Source organism: Myzus persicae, unplaced genomic scaffold (genome assembly GCF_001856785.1).
Source record: "Myzus persicae strain clone G006 unplaced genomic scaffold, MPER_G0061.0, whole genome shotgun sequence".
Lineage (NCBI taxonomy): Eukaryota > Metazoa > Arthropoda > Insecta > Hemiptera > Aphididae > Myzus > Myzus persicae.
The window spans coordinates 162,341-187,863 of NW_019102587.1; the positions used below are offsets into that span (position 1 = coordinate 162,341).

At 28.0% G+C, this 25,523-nt stretch overlaps 1 protein-coding gene across 2 annotated transcripts in view; it reads left to right on the top strand.

Annotated features, from left to right (window-relative positions):
- Positions 1-25,523, top strand: part of LOC111032620 (dual 3',5'-cyclic-AMP and -GMP phosphodiesterase 11A-like) — a 90,981-nt gene that overhangs the window by 55,880 nt on the left and 9,578 nt on the right. For both annotated transcript variants that reach the window (XM_022313018.1, XM_022313019.1), the window contains one exon: positions 19,989-20,472. In XM_022313018.1, the coding sequence (XP_022168710.1) occupies positions 19,989-20,472 (484 nt within the window). The remainder of the gene's footprint in view (positions 1-19,988; positions 20,473-25,523) is intronic.

A 25,523-nucleotide genomic window follows, 5' to 3' on the forward strand; every position in this document is an offset into this window, starting at 1 on the left:
TTCTCTTAAAATTGACTCCCAACAAATACACACACACACTCGGTAGACACGTAAATCGGATGGTGCAGCTATCAGCTCTAGAGACATAATGGTCTGTTACACATGATTTTCGTAATCCGTCAATATAATATAATCATGATTCAAGAGTGATTTTAACACGCGCTCAACCCGTGTGTCGTCCCTAAGTCTCCGTTGAAGCAATCACGTGTTTTGTTAGTAATATTTTGTTATTAATGTATTACAAAACCTCGAGAGCATACTTAGTATGTATCTAATATTTTGTAAACCATGTTGAATGTACCTTGTTTCTAGATGTAAACATTTATGTATCGAGTATAATATTATACCTAGATACTTTGTTTCAAGTAATTTGTCCATCCCTATTAATAATACGATTTGAAGTATGCCTTAAAAAATAATGAAGTATATTTTCATGAAATAAAAAATCATAGATTAAAAAATAACTGTTTAGTTACAATATACAGGTACTAGAGTACTGACTTTATTTTTAAAAGTATATTTACTGTAAAGAATAAGAATAAGAATAAGGTATTAAAAATGTATATACAATGAAAAAGCCGTTGTTTTATACATCTTTATACTACAGTTTAAAGATATTCATAATATCATTAAGTCATAACACGTAAAGTCACTAACTAAAAACTATAACTTAAACATCATAAAACGTTTTAAAACTAAATTAAAAAAATTGTTGATGTTTTATTTTTCATATCAAGAATAAATGTATAAATAATTTAATAATAATTGAATGAAATTAAAATTAAAGCAGTTATAAATACAGCGTTATTTAGAGTTTTAAAAATTTTAAAAATGCTAATTTTTGTCTACTTTTTAAATTTTTTTTACACATTTAATAATTATAAACTGTATATTTCTGTTTTGATAATGTGTGTTTATTTAGTCGATAGTATAATAAAATCACTTAAAAAAAAACACTGTGAATAAATGTTGAAACGTTTTGAAGATACATCAGAAATGTATGGTAGGTCCAGTTTTGTTTAAAAAAAAAGTTGAATTCCCCATTTGACTGAAAAAATAAAAAGTTAGACTCCCTTTTAAATGGGGTTTTTTTTTCATAGCATAAGGTATTATCATATGACACCGGTTTGTCATTTCTTCACGAGACACATTGTATATTTAAATGATAAATACATTTGGTGGGCTCTCATCAACCAGTGTATCATTCCAAACAGGAACACAAATAATAATGCGTACCTACGTTCATCACTGTATTATGAATGTCATCCTTTGGAGTTAAAGAAAAGTTGTATTGGTGCGTGCGTGCTCTTCAGTATTATGATTTATGCTGCTAATAAAATATTTATTTCAGTAGTATTTGTACTTATGGGCAAATATAATATGAAAGTTTGTTACTATTGCGTATCCATAAATAACAATTTACCATTTGTCTGATTGAGAACAGCAAACATTATTGTATAAATATGTAATAGGTATTTAATTAGTCAAAGTGGTACTATATGGCCTGCACACCTCTTTTGAAATATCAGAAAATTAAATATAATATTTGTATGTAGAACAATAATTCAATACAGAAGGATACACGATACTTATATTATTTTCCTCGATTATAATTGTATTATTACCTATTATTATTATTATTATTATTTTCAACGTTTTTAGCATTATACTAGCTCGATTTTGAATCTAAAACTTTCTCTAGTTGTATTCTGTGAATGTGATATACTTGTTGTACATAATATACTGATAATGAATATTAGAATAAAACGTTTGTGACATGTAATTTACATAAAGTTTATTGAATACTTATAAATTATAATATTGCATTACATATAATATATTTTTGATATTCAAATTTATAAAAAATAGTTCAGTTATATTTAAGAACCACAAATCAAATATTAGGCATAAAGTTTGTGTAAGTATTATATAGGTAGCAAGTATTTTTTTAATAAAAACAATGTTAGCAAAAATTATTTTATTCATTCTATAGAAAAAATGGATACAATTTCAAGTCCACTCGTTGTTAAATTTTAAAACCTTTAAAATGGATAAAATGTAGAACGGCATTAATTAGTTTGACATTGTTAGGGGAAAGAACTTCAGTCTTCTATATACGAGACGATAAATCTGAGAGTGAATATTATTTTTTTTTATATTGGGTTTAATGAAAGAATGAGTAAGACAACTAATTAATACTTGATGAAAGTCACATGGAGCACAGCCGCAGTTAGAAAAGGTATTTACTATTTTTTTATCCCTAATTTGATAAACAAATTATTGCTAGTACACAGCCTTCAGGAGGATTATAATTAGTGTTATTACTCATTGTATCATCGTATAAATGTTGATGCAAATAAAATTGATTCTAATAGAATTATAAAAAAAATGTAGATATCGTGATAAAAATATAAAACATATAGTAACCACTTTCATTCACTCATTCTATCTGTGGCTATTTGCAGCCGGGTTACATGAAGTAAAAAATATTGAATAAATCTTGAGACGACTATGACAACCATGGTGTTTCATAGAAACCTAAAAGTCATGGAAATTATAAAAGACATTGTTTTTATTAAATAAATAAGTAAATTTAACTTTATTTCTAATAGATAATAAAATGTTTTAGTTCAGTATAAAACATCAAATATCACATTAGAAAATAAATTTAGAAAAATAACATACTTGATACATTAACATTTAAAAATTAAAACATGTAAATTATAAAATGAACTGTATTATTAACTGTACTATTGACTGTATACAATTATGTTATCTTTCAGTCTTTGTCTAGGCATCACATAGACAAGACATGTCTTATCTAATAAAATGTTTAAGTATATACTGGTATTATACTTTACTGGTAATATAATTATCTAGTCTACTATTCAACAATATAACCAAACTGTTTAGTGTGTGCAAACCATAATAATAAAAAAAATACACAAAAACCTAAAAATTCAACGTTCACTATCTGACTACCTATGTATCTAAATTACTAAATATATCTCTACACCAAATATGCAAAAAATACTCTAAATTTTACATTTCAACACCAGCCTACATTTAATAATAAATCTCCAGAAACTTTCATCGGCTTGAACGACATTAAATAATCATTTGTCTCTAATGTTTCTAGCTTGATTCCAAAAAGAGACTAAGCATTAATAATCGATATACAGATATACATGAAAACTTGTCACACAAAAAATAAATTATCGCTATCTGTAAAATCGTTCAACATTTGAACATTTTTTTTGGATCCCTTATAATATCTAAAGATCTTATATGCATATTACTCTCAAGTGAACCATTGGTAAATTACTTAATTGAAAAACCAACAATCCCTTTTAAAAAAAAGTTCTCTAATTTAATTAGGAATGAAAATCAGAGATTAAAAACCACATATAAAGCACTAAATCACAGGAAAACTAAAATACAATGACTATGACTAATGACTATATAGAACTTAAAAATTCAATTTCACCAAAAATCACTAATATTAGCAAGACTAACTCATAAAAATGCTTCACATTCAGAATTATATACAAAAAATCAGCGAACCACAAGTGATTTAAGATAAAAATAAATTTTAGATAATTTTGGATCCTCCTTTCAATTAAACAACAAACCGATTTACCATAGAGCCTTTAACAAGAATCCTCACCGACATCTAGGAGACACTGAATAAAAAAAACACTTTTCTTAGAGTATTGTTGTACATCACGAAAGCATGGGTGGTCCGACCTTTTGTAGTTGACAGGCCAATTTACACATTTTAATAAACACTGGGATCGCCAAAAGAAAAAAAAATTATTTCTAGGGAACCATCAGAATTGTTGTTATTATTATTATTAGTTGGTGATATGACCAATTAACGCCGTCTCCTGCTGTCTTTTTGTTGATTTTTTTCAATCACGCTCGTAAATGCTTTAAAATATTATTAAATTTATTTACTACATATTATTATTAAGTCTTTTAAAAGGAAGAAAAAATATAAATAATTACCACAGTTATCGACAATGACACTGTTTTTGTAATTTGTAAGTAAAATCAATGTACATCAACATTTAACTTTAACAAACCATTAAATAATAAGATAGCATTAAATCTCTTGGAAAATCAAATATTCCTAAGATCTTAGATTAATTTTTGAACACAATATTCAATGAATATTGTGATTAATAATATATTATGATTTAATAATGTAGTATAATTTATATGCATACACACTGCTTGTAAAAATAAAAGGAATTGAAATGGGTATTTAGTGTAAAGAAACGTTTGCAAAAAAAGCTTTGAATTATTCGCATTAAGTTAGGTTTTAATAATTTTACAAAACGCAGATCTGCTGTCACATGTCAAGTGTGCAAATATATTTGTCATCTCATACATGTTTTAGTATCTTAATGAACAGATTGTAAAACATTTCGAGTTTAATATACGATTTTGATTTTAAAACTTCTAGTTACATAAATTAACTTTGAGAAAATAGAACCAGGAATAATTAATTTTAAAACTTTAAATAGAACGTTTTTGAATATTAATTATTATTAATATAAATAAATATTAATACTCTCAGGTTTCAACGCGTTTTAACTTGGACATTAGTTGGTTAATGATTTTCTAAACCTATTAATTTGCCAATTGTTTTTTTACTTCCGCATTTCAGTTATAACCGAAAAAAAGCCTACAGTTAATTTTCGATGCGAAATATCTAATACACCTTTGAAATAATTTTCCATAAAAAATCTGATTGTTTTGATTTTGCCTAATATCCTTTTATCTTTCATGCATATTTTCTATACAAAATAATTTTAATATTCACATCTGCCAAGCTTTAAACGGCGGCTCATTGTTTTTGCTAACATTTTACTAAAACTTAAATTAAAAACGAATATAATAAAAATGTTATAACTTATAAGCATTAAGCAAGACATATTTATTTTTGTAACACGGCGTTCCGAATAGGCAATTGTGGTGCATCGGTCTCAAGGTGTCCAGAGAGCATGAATTATTAAATTATCGCAGCCACAAAAACCGTCTCGCATATCCTATTTCTCACACTCAATTGGTCCTTCAATCATAAGGCGTCGTAGTAGCTACGGATTACGTGCTTAGAATAGTGTAAAAAAGTACGACGGAAGTATCTGCTCTAAACACTTGACACACACAATTCGTGTAGTTAATTATAAACTAGTATAAATAGTATAGTGAGTTATTGTGGTCATTTTTTAAAATTCGATATTTACTAATATTTAATAGTAAGACATACTGCAAAGCATTATAGCACATTATGTTTTTTGTGGTAATGTTTTATATATTAAACATAGTAATGAAGCAGTCTTTTTATTCATTCTAAAAGTCAATATTTTCAGTTTTAAATTCGTAAGCGAAAAATAAAAATAAAATTTTGTATGTTAGTTGTCAAACATCTTTAAATTAGCCTTAAATTGCAAAATTTAATCAATGTCAATTTGTATGTTTATCAAAAACGACATAAACAAATTACAATGTAAATCAATTTACTAGAGATATATATTTTTTTATGTTTTGCTTACTATTATTAATTAATAATTTTAAAATATATATTAATTTTCTATTTAATATGTTTCCTCCATAAAAAAAATAAAACATGCCTAATATTTCGAAGTATCTTCAAAGTATGAATAATTACATTTTAAATTGCTTGATCAACAAATATTAATAAGGTATTTAGTTAACTGGATTGAACATTTGAAACTTGGTGATAGTATCACTACTTGCATAGTTATAAGCCAACATAATTAAAATTGCATTTAATTTTGTTAATTGCTTAAAAATGTATTTGTATTTTATTTTTTTATTGGTCAATAATTAGTACGCGTTTTTCATCAAGTAAATGTGTATTTAATATGTGTACATCGATTTTAAAATATTTTCTTTTCAACAATTTATATAAACATATTTTTTCATACTTACTGACTATGAAAAATGAATTAGTTTATCGATTTTGAATTTAACGACGTCTAAGAAATACTTAACATTTTTTTATTTATTTTTACTTACGGTCATGAGCACTTTAAATCTTATTCGACTTCAATAATAAGAACAATTCAAGATACGCCTGGTAAAATAAAACTACACTATAAAGGCAATTAAAAATTACCGGTGAAGATGTAATAAATTGTGTTGTTGTAAAAATACATGACGTATTTTAATTATTTATTCAGGGATTCTATATTATATTTATAAGATGCTAATGACTTTCCATCATCTTGACTTATCATTTAGTTAATTCAATTTATTCTTGATAAAATATATAAACATTATAACCTTCCACTAATTTTTATATAGAATTGAAATAGAGCAGCAGCTGATAATTGTTTTTATGAATTAACTATTAACGTTTTCAATGTTTTTCATCCATATTAACCCCAAGGTTAGAATGATTTTCCCAAATTTAAACTACTAATTCATGTATATAATTTTTTTTACCGTATATCAATTCACTATTTAAATTGTTTTATTCGATATTTCAAATATATGTTTATTGTGCCCCTAGTATATGAAAGGGTATAATGACAGCCAACTTAATACGCCTTCATCGTTGTACATTACAGTGATTTTCTCGAATATAATTTCCGTTTTTAATTATTCGTTTCGACCATCACCATCGACACTACGTGCAAATCGAACTGTTTACTTATCGTCACATATGACGTATGTCGTGTCATCGAACGCTTCTTAGCTTACAGCGCTGAATTAGACAAATATATTACAATGTAGTTTAATTATCTTAAAAGCAATAAAGTATATGAGCTTATCGTAGTATATTATAACTAATTTGGTCGTGTGTTTAAACAATTTTTAAATTCCTTAACAAGTTAACTGCTTTATAAATGCCACACACATAAGAACAACATTCTATGTAAAAATGTATTTATCCTTAAGTTTAAATTAAATTAATTTCACTATTCAAGGTCTCGAATAAATAAACATCGACACAGTAAAATACAGATGTCTTTCACACATTAACAATTTACAATTAACGATAATAAGTTATCCCTGTTCTTAAAATTTAAAAATTAATTGTAAATGTTTGTCGACAATAAATTATATATTTTCTTGTAAATTTTGTATTCTGTGTAGGTACTTATTTTTTGTTGATTATTTTAATGAGATTTTAGCATATAAATTATTTTATAAATACTTACAGGTGTTCCATTTATCGTAAGACACTAATTACAATTTTTATTAAGACATAAAATATAATATTTTAAAAGAACGTTGTTTTGTAACTACTTGAAATCATGTAAAAAAATATTTATTGGAACATTTGTACTTTTTGTAATAATACAAAAATACGATAAAATAACGACTAGATCACACATTAGAAAAATACTGAGGTACCTAGAGAGATGTAATCTTAGATGTAGGGAAATGTATTGATTTTTTTGAAATGGTTGATTTTGAGTAACCTGTGTTCATTTCAAATATAATACGTTTTTTTCGTAGACAATAGTTTAGTAAAATTATTATCTTGGTCAACGTTAACAGATATTTTGAATATTGTTCCACACTGTTTTTCACTATCATAAAACTATACAATCAGTTTATGTATTTATACGTTATGTTGGGAAGGTTAGTAATTTATTACAATACATTTTTTTTACGTTTTTGATTTCCATGATAAAAAAACATTTTTAAATACCTTTATAGAATTTGGACATAATGTATGGACTAACTTATACATTCAAATTTTTTCAGCATTTGTGACACTGAAACTACTCAAACTCTTTCCCCCTTACAATGACAAACTCACTGACAATTATGCTAAAAATAAAAATTTCACAAATAACATTTCACTGAAAATAACTGTGTGTGTTGATCGATGCATATCATTTTAAAAAAAGTTGTATATTTCCCTGTATTTATTAGAAAAAAAAAAAGGGAATGCCTTTTTTACAATTTATTTTTTTTTTTTTAAACAAATTTAATTTCAACGAAAATATATTTAAATCAAATTAAAGCATCTGTGAACTGAATCCTTTAGGGAAACTAATTTTTCTCAAAAAAAGCGTATGGATTCCTACTACCTTATCTTTTTTTTTCAACTCCATGGAAAAACCGCGTATGAAAGATAAGTTTTTTTAACAACTAGTTTATAGTGTACCATATAGTTAAAATTAGAGTTGAATTTGTCGTTTATTACATCTACGGTGCGTAAAATATATATAACGATTTTAGTGAACTGTCTGCAATTAGAAAGTAGCATTTTTTTTGAGAAATTTTACAATCGATGGATTATCGAAAAGCTTATAAAATGTCAATAGCATTAATGAGTAATGCAATTCAAGCACAATTTTTATCAAACTTTCCGAGTACTTACTACTGATAAGTTTGTTATGTACGCTAAATAATCTAAATGATGTCTGCAGTTAACCATAAAAAATACCCATTCAAAAACGTAAAAATAAATTGTTTATTGAGGATGTATCTTACATTATGTTTTCATTTGGTGTCCTACACGCATCGAATAAACGCTGAATGTAATCTTTTAATCATCGTGTAAATACAAATCAGCTTTTATGTTACCCGGAAATGCGAATAAGCCAGTGGGTATTATGTGTTGTATGCGATATTCCTATACCAAACCTACATAATATTATCTATATTATACTGTGGCTAGACGTATAAAAGGACAAAACGACCTGCAGATAATATTATTTCAGGTATTTATTCATATTAAATGCATATAATTACATTCTCTATTACATAACACAGAAATCTAAAATCAGCTGGTTGCTTAAACGAAAAATATAACGATGAGATAAGTCGTTGATGACTCATGATTATGGTACAGGCAAGAAACGGATATTTGAATGGAGCATTGAAATGTGTTAAGTCTAGTATGGTCTATTTTTTTTATCTTTAGTACACTTGAGCGATAAAGTATATAACAATATTGATTTATAGTCAACCAATTATTATTATTTATTAAATTTAAAAATGTATAACTCTTGAAAAGTACACAAAATTATTATTCCTGGTGTAAGTGTCTGAAGAATGTGGTTTGAATTCGCCATTCGGGATAAATCCCAAAAATTGGTCAAAATGTTTAGAGTGGTACATATTTTATAATAATAAAACCTATTGGTACATTATTCGGCTATAAATAAATAATTTGTAGCCAATTTTCATTGATGATATTTATACAAATAAATGTAGTAATCAAAACACTGTTTCATGTTATTATTTTGTTGTCTCTACACAACTTAATCTTTAGTGAAACAATATACTCTCTTCACAAACAGATTAATATGTGACATATAATATAAACATTATATATTTATAAATGTTTTTTGGTAGTGGTCTCGATTTATCATGATTCAGAGAACCTACACTTACGAGGTAAGTGAAACCTAGAAACATTGAACTAAAATATTTATTTTATATTTTATTAACTATTGTATAAGGTTAATACAGGGCGGATTTTTGATACATAAATAAAATGTATGGAAATAAAGTGTGATAAAATAAAAGTTATAGGACAAAAAATAGAAAACTTAAGACAAAATAATATCAGATATTTACAAATGAGTAAAAATAAAATTATTACCGCAGTATGAAATTCAATTATGTATAATTAAGTGTATTGAAATCACTTATTAATCTAATCAATAGGGTATCGAATAAAAATAGGATATATGAATAGCTTCATATAAAAATGCGCTGGATCTTGTCCCACTAGGAATTCGGATGTTAATTTCATGCAATATTCATGGTGCATCAGTTGTTCCTTCAAGTGTACCTTTCATAATGTGATGTACAATATTGTATATATTCATTAAAGTCCCGGCGGGGGCCTTCTACATTATTACATCTTACATGGTCTAATTTGATCTTATAACGTACACGAATGTACCTCATTACTTATGGGTGTTATTGACAAATTATATGAAAAAAATATAGTTTAATATAATCCAACCTAACCATATTATGGTGTATTTACATTATCGTCATGAATAGTTTAATGAAAAGTTTCATGAATATATTTTGCTACCAATATGCGAGTTATTTAAATCGCGATATTATGAGGTCATGAAAAATAAAATCGTGGGTTGTAGTGTATAACATACTTGTAAAAATTAACGATATTGTTTATTATTATTATCTGATTAATATTAAAGTAACTAGTTTTGTTTATTTAGGTCATTGATGCATGATCAATGGAATATTTAAGTAAAAAATTGACATTTACTCAAATATACTACCCATTTTGGTCCATATAATATACACGTATTATATAATTTCGTAAACTATGAGGGTAGCCTCTAATTATTGATTATGGAGATAAAATTAAACGTACTTTTATCCTCAACACCACTCAATTTTAGGGAATTAATTATAATTTATAATTTACAAAGTCTTAGCTGAGTGTTGAATAGATCACAGAGTAAATTTCAGTGATGTATCCCTAGTTTAAAGAATTTTGTATTATGATCTACAAAATGTTGTCTTATCTAAGAAAATAAATCAATATCAACATTGTAATTATGTTTTACCTTGTGTTTGTTTTCAATATTTATTAATCATGGTCGTCAAATAGAATTCTATGTTATGTAAGTACAATAATCGCATGGTAAACGTATTACGCGGTGGTTGATTTAAAATTACTTCAAGTATGTCGGTCGTTTCACAAATTACAAGAATTTGATTTATCCCGTACACTGTCTAAACGCCAAAATTGGATCTATTATGTTAAGATCGAGCGTTTATGGTGGAGTCGATAGGACATTTCACGTTTATAACGCGTTAAAAATATAAAAATATAAAAATAAAAATAATAATAAAACCGAAATAGCCGGGTGTACTGCATAGTCTATACACACACACACACACACACATTTATATATATATATTATATACAGTCAGTTTTTGTGGCTGCGTCATCAGGTTCCCTCGTACAGAACTGTTATTGCGCGGAATGTCATCGTCGCTGTAGTAATAAAAGTGCTTGGCGATGGAATTACATTCAGAGACCGTCCGAACGTATTTTTTCTTCATTCTTTCTTTCGTTTGCGATTTTATGCAAGTTGGGTTGTAAAATCAGCCTCTTCTTGCTTTAGTCGTCCCATTCACGCGCACATTTTTGGCCGTAAAATACGTATTATTATTATTATTATTATTATTATTATTATTATTTTATTATACTATTATTATTGACGTTTTTTCTGCGACACACTGTTTCCGTTCTTCTTTGTTCGAAGTATATATTTTTACTTATTATGGTACACTGGTGGTCTCAACCGTTTCGTGGTGCATCCTATTCAGAAACGGCTACTTCGACTTATTTTCTATAAAAATAGTCCACAGATATATGTGTAATTATCATTTGAAATGTAAGATTATTAAATATGAATCCTGAGTTCGTATCCTTGAAGTGGTTTATGTCACATTCCGCTCTCTTATATCACACTAGCACGTTTTAATATTTATTTTTTTTATAAGATTTTTGAGAGTTGATTATTGTATCTAATAAAGTACTAAATGTAATTTTTATTTAAAATGCATTTTAATATAACTTATAATGTTAGTGAAATGTACATTTTAACTAAATTAGGTTATTTATAAAAAATATAATTCCTTGTTAGTTTGACTAGTATATTATTTACTTTTTTAGTGAATGAATACATTTATATTGATTTTCAGCTTATGCGATTGTTTCAGTGTTTTTTGAATAAGCACATTCGTAACAACATAAAATGATATACTAAAAACAAACAATTTATCGATCAGAAAACTAGACTCCTAGAACAAATATCCGATTTACAAGAGTCGGATCTAACGCTATTTTTCTACATTTCATAAACATGCTTTTTGAACGAACGAGTAAACAAGTAAACAAAAACTGCAATGTTTGATTTTCGACTAATGGTTTGTTCCATAAAATAATATTATGTTTACAACCAATGGGATTTACTTTGTCCTTTTGGCTTCCTCGAAACAACAACACACTCTAATCCACAACAAGTCGCAGTCTCAAATATGGCAAAACAACAAAACAATTTTAATTTTTAGCTCAAAAACAACTCATTGACAATTTTTTATGTGACGATGCGAGAATTTTAATATAGGCCTAATCGATTCTTAATTACACATTGCGTTATTCGTAATGGATTTGGGCGTTTAACATAACTCTTTTATAAACGTAATAACTACACAGTAGTATAATATTAATATAATAACTTAAGTATCGAATAATATGAAAATGTTTCAGAATCGTGAAAACATAGAAAAATATTTATCCAAGTGGTGCCATTCGGCGATGGCAGGATGTTTCTATTATGGTTTATGAAAAATAAAATATTCCGCCTTAAATTTGACACACTTAGATATTTAATTGAAGTGACGCTCTTGCATACGTTATTATGCATGTAGTGAGTAACTAATATTTATGATACTTGAATGTTCATAATCTCAAGTTAATAATTGCATTTATTTCATTGCAATGAATATTAATGTGTGTATAAAATAGCGTACAGGACACTGTATCTAACACTTTTATAAATTACCACTTCAAAAATAACTGTTTTATTATTAACTCACTAATATTTAGTGGGGTTTATCCATATATTTACTGAAGAAGTCAATCGTTGTACATATTATTTATCATAGATGGTTAGAATATGTCAAAAAAATGAAACGAAAAAAAAATAACAAATGTAGACTTCAATAGAAAATACTGATTTTATATATTATGTTCTACTGCTGACAGATATAATTTCCTATTCATATATTAATATATTTACCATAACATATGCTTTTTTCTTATTTAATAGAAGAATAATAATCTTCAAAAGTAGACAATTTATAGAGCTTATAACCATATTATAAATTGTTGTAGGTACAGTTTGTGGATGGATGAGTCTTTAAATTTTAGTTTGGAAAAATAATCTTCGGAAATTAGGTCAATGGTCATTTTAGATTACATATTACGTCAACTTTGCGAATACGAAAAACTATTCTGAATAATATGGTAAAGTTTCATCAATGTATCTTAATAAATATTTGATGGTCCCAAATAATAAAACGTTGAATGGAAAAAACAAAAATAACATATAAATTAAAATCTCAAAGTTTCAACATAATAATAGGTCTACAAAATAGGTTATACATTTAAATATAAATAAAAGATAAAATAATATAATAATACACCTATAACATAAAATATTATACATCACTTTTAGCTGGTTTGTTAAGAATAAAGCAATAGGCATTACATTATTTAAGCGATGAAAGAATGATCTTATAATGTTGTGTCTCATATTTTTATTTTGGGCCCATCATTACCTTTTGGAGCAATTAAATAGCTTTAATTTTAATTAATATAACACTGTGGTAATATTTCAGTACTGTTATTGTCTATCTTGGTAAAATCCCTCACTTACTCGCAATTAATAGAATCGGGTGAAGGACAATAATTTATTTATTTTTATTATGATATTATTGAATTAGTTAACATTATGATTGATTTGGTTTTATGCCAAATTAATAATATCATTGCTAGTTATTATTATTATTTTGATTTCATGTTCTAAGCCGTATATCAAGAACCGTATTATCTGCAGGATATAATATAATATATTGTATTGTTATTGTCTTGTATTTCGCGAGTTAAAGTACTATATGGCGACACGTTTAGTCTTCAAGTTTCTAAATAATCATATATGTGTGTTTGTCAATGTAATTGTAGGTTATAGAGACAATTAAAATTGGGGGGGACGAGGTGACCGAGTGGTCTGACTCTTCCGCTGCGACGCAGCCGGTCGCGGTTCGATCCTCGGCCACCGGGCGGCATTTTTCTCCGGACAATTCGCGGTGACCGGAGAGCAAGTGCTGCCATCCCCCACCCCCGGGGCATGGCAGAAACCTACAGGTGCCCCATTCGAAATTCTGCCAAAACAAACACACACGTGTTCTCCCTACCGTTCCAAAAACCTACAAACCATCAATACAAAAAAAAAACCTACAGTAACTACTAATAGCTAATGGCCTCAGTTGCCGGGCTCAGGATCAATTAAAAAAAAAAAAAAAATTGGGTGCGATTTTTTTTTAAAGATAGCTTAATTGTTTTAACATAGTCAGTACTATGATTTTAGATCGTAAAAAATAATGATACGCTTTATTTAAAAATGTATGGGTAAATCAATCCAGGCGAATTCCTTCAGAATCCGATATTAAGATGTTCTAAGGTAGTATAGTTATTAAGTTAAATTTTCAAGAATAACTTGTCTTTAAATCCCGGTGTCAAAAATAATATACTTTCTCATATCAGGTGGCTTTCGGGAAATTGCTTTGTTTCGATTCGCGATGTCAAACCCAGAGTTTCACGGTCCATGTGTAATATTATAGGTAACAAATAAAAAACTGAGGAAATGCACTTTTTGTTGCGGTGTCTATTTTCACGAGAAAAATATGATCTGCTCAGACTTCCGGCTTGAACACGTCTTGAGAAAATCACATAACGTTGTTGTGTTATCCTTCGTGTCGCATTCAAAATACCGTTTACCGTGTGCTTACTGTTTTTTTCGAAAAAAATTTAAACAAGGTCACGCGTATTATAAATTCTACAAAGTTACTTCAAATCCAAAGCATATATTTTAGCAGTAAACACTCCGTTGACCTGAAAATGCTTTATACTAAATCGAGGCTCAAACACTGTCAACAACTAGTGTTTACTTTCTGGGCGTTGACATTATAACACAATATATAAATAAATAAACAACAAAATTACAAAATTCCAACAGTGCAGTAAGTCCGCAACACCGTCAAATTGGATGTGCATCATGTATGCGAACAAACTTAATTATGAAAACTGTCTTTTTTTAATGGGTTTCTGTTTTTTTATTTGTTCGTCTAGTTGAATTTAGTTCGCTGGCCGGAAACCAAACTTTGATTTTAAACTTAACATCTATTTTTTTTTTTTTTTTACCAAATATTATGGTTATTTTTTTTATTCTAAAACATGCGCACATGCATTTTTAATTGGTAACTTGCCAAAATATACACCACGCCCTTCAATTTTGTATTTCGAGGCAAATTTTAGAAAAGTTTTTCTTTGGAACTTTGCCTTTTTTGGTAGTAACTGATTATATGCTTTTACTGTTTAGAATCCAATAGTAAATTTTAGACTTTTTGAGGGACATTTAGACAATGCATAGTAACATTTAGATGCAATAAAAAAAATCCCAACTGTTTTATTATTTGTATTAATTGCATGTTTGGTTTTCATTATGAATAACAGTTTCGTTAATCGTTAATTCGATTAATCGTTATTATATCGTTTAATAAATTAATATAGCAACGATAATAATAAATGTTGAACTTAAATACACAATAATAATTCAAAATGGTAATCTACTTTCGGTTTCAATTTATTTTATGAGTATACTGTATACTCATTGTTTAGTTTAATCGAAATGTATGTGTAGTATATTTTTTTTATGTAGCTTTAACGCTATAAAACAAATCGTTTAAGTTTTGATCATTTTATATACATTTAGATTTCTGAATAATATATCAAAAGATCTATAATATATTATTTTTAATTAGATACAATTCGAACATCAATTTTAATTCTCATTATGTTAACATTGACCACAATTTGGATGTTTCATCGAAAAATGGTAATATTTAAAATTCATACTAATAATGTTTATTCACAACTGTGGTCAGTTTTACTGGGATTTTCAACATTTACGCTTAATTGTCCATCACTTTTCCAGCAAATTAATCAATGAAAGATTATTTTTTTTAGCTATTTTATTGGTATTAACTATTCTATCACTACTACTCTTTTAGCCAGCAATATAATCATTTTAAAAAGTATGCTTAAGTTTGTACTGGAATCGTGGGTGTACAAATTTAGTTGTGACGTTTACAAATATTTTACCTGTCTGTATCAATTTTACATATATATCATTTTTGAGATATAAATGTAGCATGCATTACATACCGTATTTAAATATGCGTATTGTGGGCATATATATTATATATACATACACAACATGCTTCCGACTAAATGCAGTAAAGCTTTAAAAAATAAAAATAAAAATATCATAATACGCATTATGTACCGTCCTTAAATCTGTGTACCAATTTGTTCGTTGTGTTAAATATCATAGCAACAACAAACATCTTAAATTATTATGATTGTTGATTGACGCTTCAATTTGGGCAGATGCACTTTTATATGACGTAAGTTCCAGTGATGGTAAATAAAATGCCAATTACCTGATATTTTGATCAATGCCTACTTTATTATACCTACGATTATTAGTTTTACTAATATGCACGAGTACGGCTACTCATTGTAAAACGACGATCAAAGTTGTAGGAAAACGTTAGTATACTATGGTCAATAATAAAATGTATTATTAAACATTTGTTATTTATAATAGTTATAATATATTATCATACGGTCGACAGCCAGTACTATATTATACACAATATAATAACACTTTGTTATTCTCGTGCGACGCATTCGGAGCCGTTACCCATTTTTATTTCTCTTAGATATTATAATATATGTTTATACATACATGTAAATAATATATAATACTATTATCATATCGTAGAGGTCTCGGGGGTAAAGAATGTCGGTGAAATACCGGGACGCGAGAAGAATATCAAATAAACCGTCGTTTTTTTACGCTAAGAACTCAGTCGCTAGACGTATTATCGTTTTTAATATGCGAGTGGTTAATCTATCAAATTATAATTTAATATGTGTACTAAAAAACATTATCGTATTTGTGCTTACGTTTAGTTTTTTGATTCGTATATAATAGGTAGGTATAATATTGAAACATGACTTGATAATATCCTACTATATTACGTATTATCGAACTAATAAAATAACAATATATAATTCGCTGGCAAACATTAAAACATATTTTATAACATAATAATCTTCAGAAGCAAATCGAAAACTGAGACTGATGTCACAGTTAAATCTTACAAAGGATAGTTTTAATGATGGACAAGGGAACCAATAATTTTCCAGGATACAATCGTCTGAACTCCAGGATAAAAATATCCTGCATATAATACCAGTAGGTTGTATATTTTTTCTAGACTTGTAGGGAAAAAATTTCCTTCGAGGACTAAAGGTTTATCTTATGGTATAACTATAATATTTTAACTGGGGTCAGAATATAATAGAAAATTATAACTATAACTTGGGAAGTTTTAAATATCAAAAGCTTATATGGCAATCTTGCTCACCATTCCTCATTAAGAATATCTTAGGCTTAATATCTGCCTGTTACAATCCCATAATATTGTCAATTTATCAACCTTAATAATACTAATTATTATGATAATATATTAACCAACAGTGATTCCTTTTATTTCAAATGTGAAATGTGTCTTTTAATTTTTATAACTGATATTCTACCTTCACTTTGTCTAATACCTACACTAGACCACTTTAAGCTGCACATAACTTGAAGCTATAATTCATTTTTAAACAATGCTTTACGCCGTAAAGTCTTAGGTGTCATGTAGGTTTCATAACACCTTGAAAATAAATAAATAAATGGATTCATTAATCAGCATCTACCAAAAACCCAGACTCGTGCTTTGCTAAGAAGGGTGAAAAGCTGACGAGTTGAATGGCGACGAAGACCTAAACGTATGATAGCAGAATAACATTTCTCATCATAAATACTACCTATTTCATGTGAAAAGCTCTGAAAAGATTAATTAACGTAGGACGAACCTATATCATTTTTATGAGACAAATAAATTTATGTAGAAATACTCTTGGTCATCATTGTTTTAGATGATTTTGCCGTTTGCGTATTGTTATTGGTTTTAATTCTATTATTTACTTACGTCACTATAACGAATATACGTCCTAATAACACTAGACAATAAGCACTGCATGTCGTTATAATATCGCTAAGAGAGTAAACAACAATAACGCGACAAAACATAATGCCACATATACAACGTGTAAATCGTATATAAATATATTTTGAGAGAGAAAGAGAGAGAGAGAAAGAGTAAGAACGCTTTTCAATCTTTATTTTTGTATCTGTGTTTGCAGTAGCTGGAAAACTTCGTTTCGATTGTTTCGTTAATCGTTGTACAATAATATAACAGAGTAGAGAGTAAAGCGATATGCATTCATATTTTCATACAGTGAGTAACGGGTTTAAAAGTCTACAATTCATTTATTTTCATGTTCCGTATGAATTTTGCTTGTGCAATACACAAAAAGCAAAGTTAATGAATAGTGACATCATATTGGAAGACTAGAAAGTCTCAATCAAACCCTTCTAACTCCACTAGTAGATTACAGTTATCAATATTTGTCATTATATTATTAAGTTATTAGTAAACAGCAAAATTATTTATCGTTAGTAATAGTATTCCGTCAGCTGTTAAGCTCGTCGAAAAAATATTTTCATTAATTTTGCGGGTTTTTTTTCTATGATATTATTATTCCATTGTTAGATAAATTTACATGGTGAATAGCTTATAACCTAAATATGTTTCTATAAAATAAACAACCTTCATAGTCATTTTATTTTTTCAAAGTTTTTTGAATAAATATATGTCAAATTTAACTAGTACATAAAATATTAGATTCAAGTAAAAGAAGTTTAAAATGCATCAAATTCAATTTTAATCAAAACTAAATTACGTGTTAAATTTATCTTGACATGATAAAAAGTTTACAAGGCATATTTTAAAATATTAAAATCTGAATTATAGGAGACACAAAAAAATGAAAATTATTAAAATGTTTTAATTAAACAGCTCAATATGTTCATATATTATATAGTTGTACAATTATAAATTCACGATTCACATAACTCATTAAAAAGTTGTATGTTAGGATATTATTCCATAACAAATCTGGAAAAAAGTTTACAACTCATTATTATATAATTGAGATTTTTTTTATAAAAGAAAATAATAATTTTTAAGTTCAATTAAAATTGAGTAAAGTTATATTTAATCAAATACATAATTAGTATTTTATACAAATATTATTACTCTTACAATTAATCTTATAAAAATATAATTACACTATACGTCTTTACTAAACAAAATAAGTTAATTCATAATTTATTTAAAAATACATTTTCATTATTATAGAAATAGCCAAATCTTTAATCACCAGGGTATTATACCTTTTGATCTCACAATTTCGTAACCACACACTTCGTTTTATTATAATATAATATTATTTTTATTATAATATCGTATATTGCTATTATTAATAATTATTGTGCTTGTTAAATAAAGTGATTTTGATATACGTCAGTAAATTTATTGATGTTCATAAAATGTAGAATCTAAAGAGTTATATGTTTTTTCTAAATGGTGTATAAACTCGTAAGTAGTTTTTTTTTTCAATTACAGTGACTAGACGTTTTTAATGAGATATAAAGTCAAGATTTTCCGTTAATAATTGGAGATAGTTCACACATATAATTCCTAGACACAATAATAGTACATAAGTTATTGACTTTAAAATTTAAGTAAACTATCGTTGAGCAAAAGAAAAAACAGTGTAATTTTCCACAATATATATTATTGTAATCAACAAACGCATAAGGTTATATAAAAAAAAAAAATAATAAAAGTAATGTCTTCCAAATTTATTTTTCTGATTGTCCAATTGTCACCGTTTGAAATTGTAATGGGACTTTCTATGCTTAAACTAAGATTAAAATTAATCGTCCTCGCAAAGATTATACACCAGTGTCCAGTAGCCATCACAATTTTAAGGCATATTTGTTTAGGGCAATTATTATTCTTTTCGTGAACTATGATAACCCGGTCCGTGTAGTGATATATCACAAAGAGTTTTGCACGATTTCGAGAAATAACAATTTAATCAATTTAATTTACATTAGAAAAAATAATAAAACAATGAATTTCTTAGCTCTAACACGCCGCAGTAAAAATACAATTGTTTTGGTCAGGTTCACGTCGTTGCCGCCGAGCCCGATCAGCATGCTGTCGCTGCTCATCGATTCCAAGGTGCGACTCCCCAGGTGGCCGGTGTCCGCGCACAATGTGGACACCAAGCGGGATCTGCGGCACGCACAGGGCGAACGGGACTTCTTCCTGACGGTGGTCCGGGACATCGCCACCGATCTGGATCTCAAGTCACTGTCGCAAAAGATCGTCGACGATCTGGCCGTGTTGCTGGACTGCGACGCCGGTTCGCTGTTCCTCGTGGACGGGCCGCCGCGGGGCTCCCGGCGCCGGTGTCTCGTGTCCAAGGTGTTCGACGTGCACAGCGGCGCCCGCGGCCAATTCCTGTTGCCGGACGGCGTCCAGTGCGAGGTGGCCGGCGGACCGGCCACCACCACCGACAACGAGGTGCGCATCCCGTGGGGCGTGGGCATACTCGGCCACGTCGCGTCCACCGGCGAGACGGTCAACCTGGACGTCGCCTGTGAGGTAAGTCGGCCATCGGTTTAACTATATAATATAATCACTCGCGAATGACCCAAAAAAATTATCCTTTTTTATTATCGGATTATGGTTGTACGACAAATCATTACCCATAGATGTTTAATCGTTCAACTTGAACGGTTAGTTTCAAAATAATAACAACAAACAAAAAGAATAATAATAATATACGTATTGGGTGCCTGCCGATATATTCTTATTAAAGTGATACTATTTTATAATTGCTCGATTTAATTATATACATATCATACAGGAAAATGTGTTAAAATAAGTAACTGTTTTTTTCTTGAGCTAATATATTTTAATAATTCTATTACGTTAATGCAAAAATCGATATTGAATTGACCACTTATAAAATATTATCACTTAAATTAAAAATGTTAAAAATACCGAATTGGTAATATTTAGTCCTAATTTTAATATTTTCAAAATCGATATCTATGTTTATTTACTAGGTACCTTAAATAAAATGTGAAATTATTAACTTAAACTTAGTTGATCATTTAAATATAAAGGATTGTAAAGAGCTTAATCAGCAATAATTTGATAGTATATAAGTTACACGTGTTAATTAACTATACAAATTGTCGTATTTTATTTTAACATTTAAAAAAACTTAGATTCCATAAAGAATAATTATATAATATTTTTTGTTAATTTGACATGCAATACTGATATGTGTATTTAAATGATAATACATATCTATAGCAAATAGATATTCAAAATAATACCGGTTTCTCTGCATGAATGGAAGTTATTTTATAGAAAAATTAAATGAATGGTATGTTATTCAAAATAAGAAATATAAATCTCTAAAATGTAATTAAGATTCGTACTTTATTCTCAGTTTTAAAAGTGCAAACTTACAGGTTCCTCAGCGATTAAAGTCATGCAAGAAAAATAATGGACACTCTTTTGAGAAATGTATGAATTGAATGTTTACATTCTTTATATACAATAAAAATACAGAGTTGTGTAAATTTTTAATGTGACAAATATAATAAAACATGTATCATTAACGAGCGACTACACAAACAATAGTTAGTAATTTATGTAACGTCTTATACTCATGAATAGAGATATTGTGTGTGTAGTGTCGTATGTTTGAATAACTTGAGCGAAACTTTAATAGTTAGTTAAAACTAAAAAAATTAGGAACTTAGTATTATACTAGTCTACTACTAACACTTAATAATAATAAAACTATCGTAAATGGGTCCGTGGGTCAAATTTTAAATTGTAATTTGGTCAACTTTGAAGGATACTAAAAATGTATTAGTCCATACTTATAATGATTAATAAGCGAAGATTTATATGAGTGTTACAAAAAAGATACTACTTTTTTTCACCTGAGTTGATTTCCATTATAATTGAAGATAATCCAGCAAACATATTTAATGTTATTCTTAACTTTGGACATTTTGTAATTTTGGCACATTTTACTGTCTCCACATTTTTTTAGTGCAACATAATATATTGTTTTCTCAAGGTCTTCCATTAAAAAACAAATTGTTTAGGGTAGGTTTGATTTGTACTGAAAATGCAGTTTATTTCTCAGCGGCTTTTATTTCTATAATATTTCTGAATAGCAAAAGATAAAGCAAATGAAAATAAATTAATATAATATTTATTTACCAAGGAGCTTTTAAGAAATATGAAAATATTACATGCATTTTCAATCTGGCAAAACAATTCAATTAATAAAAACGATTTATATTTTTATTTTGTAGAACTAAATATTACTATAAAGAGTATACCAAGAAATATAGTTGATGATTTAAATAAGTGCAACTTGGAATAGGATAGTTTAATTTATTTTTAATTGTTAATAAATTACAAAAGATAATTGTATTTAATGTAGAATTGTAAAACGTAAAAAGATTCTACAACAGTCAAGAAAAACAATTAATATACGATTTTACTTATTTTTTAGTATCCATTACAATTTTAATGTTGTTCTAAAACAAATAACGATCAATCTTCGGAAAATGTATAACTAATTTATGCAAACAACTAAAATTATATTTATTGTTTCTTTTATAAATGTATAGTTTTTTTTATTATATACATTTAATAGTATTGTCTCAAAAATTAATTATATTGAATGTAAATTGCTGCATTGTAATTATATGATGGTCACATATATATATATATTAAGCCTCCATAACGTGACCATTGGTTTGTTTTTCTTAAAATAGTCTTAAATAATTTAAATTAAATTGTACAATTCAATGTCTTTTATAAATACAATTATATTTTTGATGGATTCTTCGTCGGGGCCCAGTGCGTTGTGAAGGTGTTCCAGTATATCGGGTTTTAGTCGGGTCTCTTTCGTGTCTACAATTTATATTCGGTGATGATATGTTTGATTGAAGTTGGATATCCGCATGTAAGGAATGTTTTTGGTCACTCTTTTTTCATTAGTTCATCAATATTATCGCTGTTAAAAAAATGTAAACGTCATTACCAAGAGAAAAATATCATCAACATAGACGGTTATGTTGTAATGAAATTCAACTAGACTTTTTTCATTCATGTGGACTGTGACGGTGAATTGATTTACCAGTAATGGTATCGTAAAAATGACTTGGTACGCATACGACCAAGAAATTTTTAAGAGAATCTCCGTCGTATTTGATACCGTGTAACGACTAAGAGAACTATTGGGTCCATGGTTAACGACGTTATTGGCTTTATTTAATGTTTATTTTTCTTTTGCTTCACGCGTTTGTCTGAAAAACTACACCTACCTAATGTTTCATCGCCGCGTTTGTCCCCAATTCTCTTTTTTTATCTATTTAATTTTTAATATTTAATTTATGTTAATATTTTAAAAGTTGAATGTTACTTTATTTTCATTCAGTATTTAAATAGTTTGTATGATCGCGTTAAAGTTTAGAAAGGAGTCGGGTTGAAGCTGTTTACGAGGACAAACACGGATATTCACCCTATATAACGCATATTATGTATATATATATATATATATATATACACTGCGTTTCGGACTAGTGCCCAGCGTATCGTAAAGCGTCCAGATATTATTTATATAGTATCATGTAATAAAAATCGGTTGGGTGCACAGCGTATATTATTATATTGGTGGTATATATTAATACAATATTCCGAGTGCTCAGAAAGATTTTTGGCCTTTTTAAGCGCGTTATTCGTATATTATTATTACCGGCGTTATTATTTATTATTTTTTATTATTTTTTATTTTTACTGCATCTCTCTCAGACATTTGTAGAAATTTACTACACAGCTATAACATACTGCTGGAGGCCGTACAATTGACGTTTATTGATACGTTTCGTATTTCGTCTGTGTGCGTTTGAAAAATAAACTGGGTCATCCACGCCACCCTCCAACTGTGTATATATATATATAATATTATATATATGACCTAACATGGTCGACGTGGGCTAATGAAATTCCAGTTGTATATATACGTAGTGGATCATCTTCGACAACCCCCCCTCTCAACCGACACCACCCCCGATTATTGTGTCATCTGTACGATCGCATAATATGTATAGTGATGGTGGGAGGCGTCCACGTGACGGATACACGTGAACCTATTCTCCCGGTTGGGGAATTTGAATTTCCGTAGATATATAAAGGTATACCTATGTCCCAGAAGTCCCACCATCAAGGTGGTATTGTGGTTTGATTTCCGATAAGTTTCCGAGTGAAAATTCATGTAGAGACAGTTATTGGCATAGCAAATTGTATAATTAACAAAAACCAATTTAAAATATTGTTTTTTTCTTTTTAATTTCTTTTTATTTGATTATGGCTTATAATAACCAGAGTTAAAAATAATATCTAGATTGTTAGAAATTAATATTATTAGTACGGATTCGATTTCACAACCGTTGGCACAGCGAGGAAGGTCATACGAACATTAATATCGTTTAATTAATATAAGCTCGAAAATTTGGTTAGTAAGCGCTATTTGAATTGTATTACAATAAACATTATTGCTATTATAGTATTATTATTGTCAGTTGGAGATTATTCATAATGCCAATAAGTACCTACTTAGTAAATACAATATTAACCACATTGTTCCACCGCATGATGGAAATCGATTTTATTATGATAAATGCACTCGAAATTAATATTAAGAAAAATTAATCGTAACTGGCCCATTTGTTTTTAAAAGAAGTTCACCAATTCAATGAAATAAAAATATTAGTAAATAAATAAGGTATTTGTTTCATGAATATAATTAGTATTAGAAATTATGTTTTTCAATTTTTTGGGTTCTATAAAAATATTAATGATAGTCGTAATCGTACAAAATAATTTCATCATTTTGAATTTGATTTTCTAATAGTTTGAAAACTAATCGTTTACAGTACCTATAGCATATTATTTATTGTAATATTATCTGAATCAGTATATTATGCAAACGCGTATCTTAAACTCGGAATACAATTTTCAATGGAACGAAATGTAAAATATGTAAATTGTATTCATTTTAAACGAATGCAAGACTTTTAAATATGTTTGTCCAAAAATAAAATTAATAATTTTTTAACTTTTTTCATTTAAAAGAAATAATATGTACATGCGATTAATTTTAATATCAGTTCATTTATTTTGCCGTCACTGAGACTATCTTATTTCAGATTTTTCCTTATTTTGTGCTTTAGCAAATCATATTATAAAACATTAAGTATAATATTTCGAGTCGTGTGATTTTAACATTTTCTGAAAACTGAAAATCCCAACAGTGGAATAATATGTTATGATAGGTGGCAGTGTTGAAATACTTATTGTAATATGCAACGTCGGAAAATGTCTTTTCAATTCCCAGAATTTTTTGTCCTTAGGCGAAATTCCTAAATCATAACATCAGTGCTCGACTTAGGGGTGGGCGCAAGGGAACGGAGTACCCCAACTTGTTTTTCAGATATTTTAGAGTACCCCTAATATTATTTTTAAGGAGAAAACATGGAATGCATTTGTCAAAATGACAGAGATACCATCATAATTTGTCTTACCTATGCATTTCATAACTGTGGATCTACAAT